We start from the raw sequence: 1491 nt of genomic DNA, 5'->3' as shown, positions 1-1491 counted from the left end.
GGGGGGGGGGGGAGGGGCGCCCGCATGTGTGCGTGTCTTCACCTGTACGCGTTTGTGAAACGTGAGGCACGCAGGGCAGGAGGGGCACGCGTCGATCTGAGGGGGTGCGCCTGATGGGTGCGAATTGGCCTGCGGTGGCCAATGCAATGTCCTCCGGTCAAACTCCAGTTGACGCGCCCCGGGCAGCATTCATCACAAGCAGGGGTTGGGGATAAATGCGCATTCTTTGCGTTGGCAACACCCTGTGTGCCCTCCGTCACCTGCGGATGTCATCTCCGCGCCCCACGCCACCCTTTACCCCTTACCGCGCCCCTCACCCAAGAGTTCCCGGCACCCCAATTCCCAGACCTAGACCAAGAGCAACCCCCCCCCCAAAAGAAACCCCAACTATTCCAGCAAGCCCCCGACCCTACCCGCACCTCAAGTATCCCCTCGCACCCTAACCCTCCACCCCATGACCCCGAACCCGCATCCCAAATTCCCCGCCCCCGCCCCCGCCAGGTGCACAAGATGGTCATGAGCATCGGATGGAACCCCTTCTTTGGCAATACAGAGAAGACGGCAGAGCCCTGGCTGCTCGCTGAGTTTGACGAGGTGAGGACGGCAGGAGGGGGGAGGGTTGTGCGCTCGGGGTCCACGAGGTGAACATGAGAGAGCGAGGATTATTTGCTTTGCAACTGGGTGACAAGAAGGGGGAGGGAAGGTCGAGAGCTTGGGCCCAGACGGCGAAAATCAACTGTGCGGTTGCAGAGGGCGCCGGGCCAGTGGGGGCGCGTTTGCATAGCAGTGAAGGCAGAGGGGTGGCTGGGGGTCTGCGTGCGCGCAGCAACATTTGGCGTGCGAGGTGAAAGTGTCACCCAAGTTGAAGACTGAGCAAGCGGCGAGGGGCCGGAACGCGCGGCCGGGCGTGCGCAACGCCACCGCCACGATCGGGGCCGACTGGCGCGTACCGGCCACACGCGTGTGTGCAGTGGCGAGGCAGACCCCAACGCTTGACCCATCTGACGGCCCCAGCCGCGCCGCCTCCTTTCTGCCTGACACATCTGTGGCCGCCTCTGCAAAATTCTGGCTCTGACACACCCAAACGTACATGTGTATGCCCATGCGCCCTGCGAACAAACAAACCATCCAGCCGTTTTACGGTCAGGAGATCCGGCTGGTGGTGTGCGGCTACGTGCGGCCAGAGGCGAGCTTCCGATTTTGGGGGGAGCAGGCCAGGAATCGTGCCGCACGAAAGCCGCACGCGTGCTCCTGTGTGGCTGGCTCGGCAAGTCGGCTTGAGAGCGCGTCCGATGTGCCGCACTGCGTGGCACGCCCTCGCACCGCCCTTACCCACTGCCTATTATTCAAGCACCTTCAACACGAGCCACATCATCTCAAACCTGAAACATCGACCTCCAACCGTACCAAACCGCGCGCGCGCACACACACACACACACACACACACACACACACACACACACACACACACACACACACACACACACACAT

General features: G+C 62.5%; 1 protein-coding gene across 1 annotated transcript in view; it reads left to right on the top strand.

The window, feature by feature from the left end:
- Positions 1-1491, top strand: part of MNEG_6810 (hypothetical protein) — a gene marked incomplete at both ends in the record, with an annotated part of 5716 nt that overhangs the window by 3375 nt on the left and 850 nt on the right. The window contains one exon of the mRNA XM_014044716.1: positions 502-594. Within this exon, the coding sequence (XP_013900170.1) occupies positions 502-594 (93 nt within the window). The remainder of the gene's footprint in view (positions 1-501; positions 595-1491) is intronic.

The sequence above is a fragment of the Monoraphidium neglectum genome (genome assembly GCF_000611645.1).
Source record: "Monoraphidium neglectum strain SAG 48.87 unplaced genomic scaffold scaffold01145, whole genome shotgun sequence".
NCBI lineage: Eukaryota > Viridiplantae > Chlorophyta > Chlorophyceae > Sphaeropleales > Selenastraceae > Monoraphidium > Monoraphidium neglectum.
This window is presented reverse-complemented; position numbering and strand designations above follow the sequence as displayed.